Source organism: Tupaia chinensis, unplaced genomic scaffold (genome assembly GCF_000334495.1).
Source record: "Tupaia chinensis unplaced genomic scaffold, TupChi_1.0 Scaffold000574_1, whole genome shotgun sequence".
NCBI classification, from domain to species: Eukaryota; Metazoa; Chordata; class Mammalia; order Scandentia; family Tupaiidae; genus Tupaia; species Tupaia belangeri.
The window spans coordinates 2,409,770-2,412,563 of NW_006160088.1; the positions used below are offsets into that span (position 1 = coordinate 2,409,770).

General features: G+C 52.1%; 1 protein-coding gene across 1 annotated transcript in view; it reads left to right on the forward strand.

Annotated features, from left to right (window-relative positions):
- Positions 1-1,484: 1,484 nt before the first annotated feature.
- LOC102476541 (proline-rich protein 23B) overlaps positions 1,485-2,794 on the forward strand; it is a 2,162-nt gene continuing 852 nt past the window's right edge. Inside the window, exons 1-2 of the mRNA XM_027775571.1 lie at positions 1,485-1,583; positions 2,246-2,620. Of these exons, the coding sequence (XP_027631372.1) occupies positions 1,485-1,583; positions 2,246-2,620 (474 nt within the window). The remainder of the gene's footprint in view (positions 1,584-2,245; positions 2,621-2,794) is intronic.

Genomic DNA, 2,794 nt, shown 5'->3' on the forward strand with positions numbered 1-2,794 from the left:
TGGGTGCCAGCACAGTCATTCCTAAACCACATAGACACGGTGTCACAAAACACCTGTAGGGGTATTTGCTAACAGATCAGACCCTCGTTTAGCATGATGATGATGATGATGATGATGATGATTTTTAATTATTTAACTTTTTTCACATGAACTTTACCAGAGAAAGACAGAGAGAGAAAGCAAGCTATCCATCCGGGACACGAACCGTGGTTGACCATGTGCAAACTCCAGGACCTTAACCACCTTGCCACCCGCTGGCCCCAATGACGATGATGATGAGTTTTTAACTAAGTCACTGAGCGCTTACTACATGACGCTAGGGAACAAGGTGGCACTGTCAGGTAGGAAAGATACATCATAAATATAATCAACAGTAAATAGCTACTAATTACTAAGCATTTCTTATGTTCCAGAAACATTATACAAACACTAACTCACAACAGGCCTGCACAGCACATGGCATTCTCCGAGGTTCACATGTAAGAAAACTGAGGCTTGCGGGGAGGCAGCAGGGAGGCAAATGATTTGCCAGTGATCACCAATCAGAAAGTGTCAGGGCCATCTGGTGGTTACGGGAGCCAGATTCCTCATGGCCAAGGCGTTCGAATCCCGGCCTGGCAGCTTAAATAACACACTAAGCGCCTATGCGCCCAAATCGGTAAGATGGAGAAACGGAGAAAGGATTGCTACGCGACCACGCCCCATCGGGGCTGCTTCTCGCGTCCCCACCGAGCTCCTGCGAGTAGGCCTGACCCATGGAACCTTTTTTTTTTCCTTTTTTTAAGAAAAGAAAGTGGCAGAAGCAAAGAGGGAAACAGGTGTTAGTCTACCTCTGCTAACGGCTTCTATTCTGGAAAGGCTTACATTCCCCCAGAAGAAGAGCTCAAAGGGAGACTTCTGGGCGAAACCACCAGGCCCAGAACACAGATGGGCGCGCAGGCGAGCGCGGAGGTCCGCGAGCAGGAGCGGCAAACGCACCTCGCTCAAGGTGGAGGCACAGCAAAGACCCCCCCAGCTCGCGCGCTCTGGCCCTGAGCCTGCCCTCACACCAGACCGGTCCCCTCTCCTCAATGGAGCACCCACAGTTCTCCGCGGGAGGAACGTTCTAGGATCGTAGGCAGAACTTGGGGAGGGTGGAGCAGGTCATTTCCTGCAAGCTCCACCCGCACCCAACCTCGCCCGGACGTCGCCGGCTCAACCTGCGCTTCCGACCTAGGAGACACGTTGCGGGTTCAGCCGCACCTACACTCGATAGAGGGGGGCGCCCGCGGGGACCACAGTCAGGAGCGACCCTAAGGAGAGGTGCTGGTTCCTCAGCCCTCCGGCCAGCGCCCTCGGGCTGCATCGCTCCCCTTGCCTTCCGCAGGGCAGACAAAAACCGGAAATCTAGCCTGAAGGGCTGATCTGGAGAAGGAGGGCCATTTGTGCGCTGCAAAGTGCTAAGGCAGCCCAGGTAGACTTGAGCTCTCCGAGGAATTCCGGTAATGGCCTCGGGATGCGATGAATCTGCATTTTCCACGAATCTCCAAGGCGATGCCAATATCGCCAATTCACAAACTACCCGCTTACATGTCCATCGAGAGGTCTGATTTAAATTTAAAAATCTATACAAAGGAATGCTATGCGGCCCTAAAAAAAGTACATTTTTTAAAAGCAAGGAAAATTAATAATATGCATGAGATTTGCTCTTAAATGCACAAAATATTATGGAATGATAAACAATAAATAATGATTACTTCCAGGATAAGGAAACTTGTGGTTAAGGGACAAGGATGAGAGAAAAAGTTTTGATTTCCTCCAAAGCTATCTGAAAATATTACCAATTCCAGGACAGGCCAGTGCCAGATCCCTCATAGACAACCAGGCTGAAACCCCGCCTGCTACTTGAAAAGCACCCCTGACACATGTGCCTGCCAAAGCAAAATCCTTTTAGGGTGGAGAAATGGAGGAGAAAAAAATTGCTGCGTGACCACGTCCCATGAAGGGTCTCTCTCTGTCTCTGTCTCTGTCGCTCTCTTTGGCTCTTTCCTCTCTCACGCATGCACAATCCTGTCTAACAATAGGGAAAACAACAACAATAATAGTGAAACAGTTCCAAAGTCGATGTTGGTTGTTTTCGCCTATATTGGCTGATGGCAGCATAATAATTAGCATGGTACACTGACTACTTAGATAAACAGACCATGCAGGGACGCCTCTCGTCACACGTGACGTAAGTTTTATCCCCTTCCGACACCCTACAAAGGACGTAGACATCAAATATCACATTTACGGGAAGAGGTGCAGAGTGACACCGCAAACACCCAACACTGCTGGACCAAGAATAGAGCACCGGGAACTTCGGGGCGGGGCTTGTGGGAGGGGCTTAAATCTCAGGGTCCTGCTTTGGCGTGGCGCTGAGAGGGGTGAACCTTCATTGGTCTTCAGCTTTACATCCGAGGTCAACTTGACCCGGGAAGCGGGAAGCAAGACCAACGCGGCACACTTGGTCTGCCCCCTAGAGGCCCGTAAAGGACTTCCCCGCAAGAACCTACCAGCCACAGCAGCTGCCATTGGGCGGCCGGATACCCCACCTCCTGGGCGGAGCCTCGAGGGGGCGGAGCTTAACCTGCGGCGTCAGGTTCCGCGGGCCTTCCTTGCAATATAATTGGCTGTCCAGTGCGCATCCGCGTCTGCGCAAGGAAAGTCTAAGATTCCGGCGCGCGACGCCTGCCCTGTCGCCCAGCCCGCCTCAGCCCGCCTCACCTGTCATCGACAGCAGTCACCGCCTGCAGGACTGCGCCCCCGCACCCAG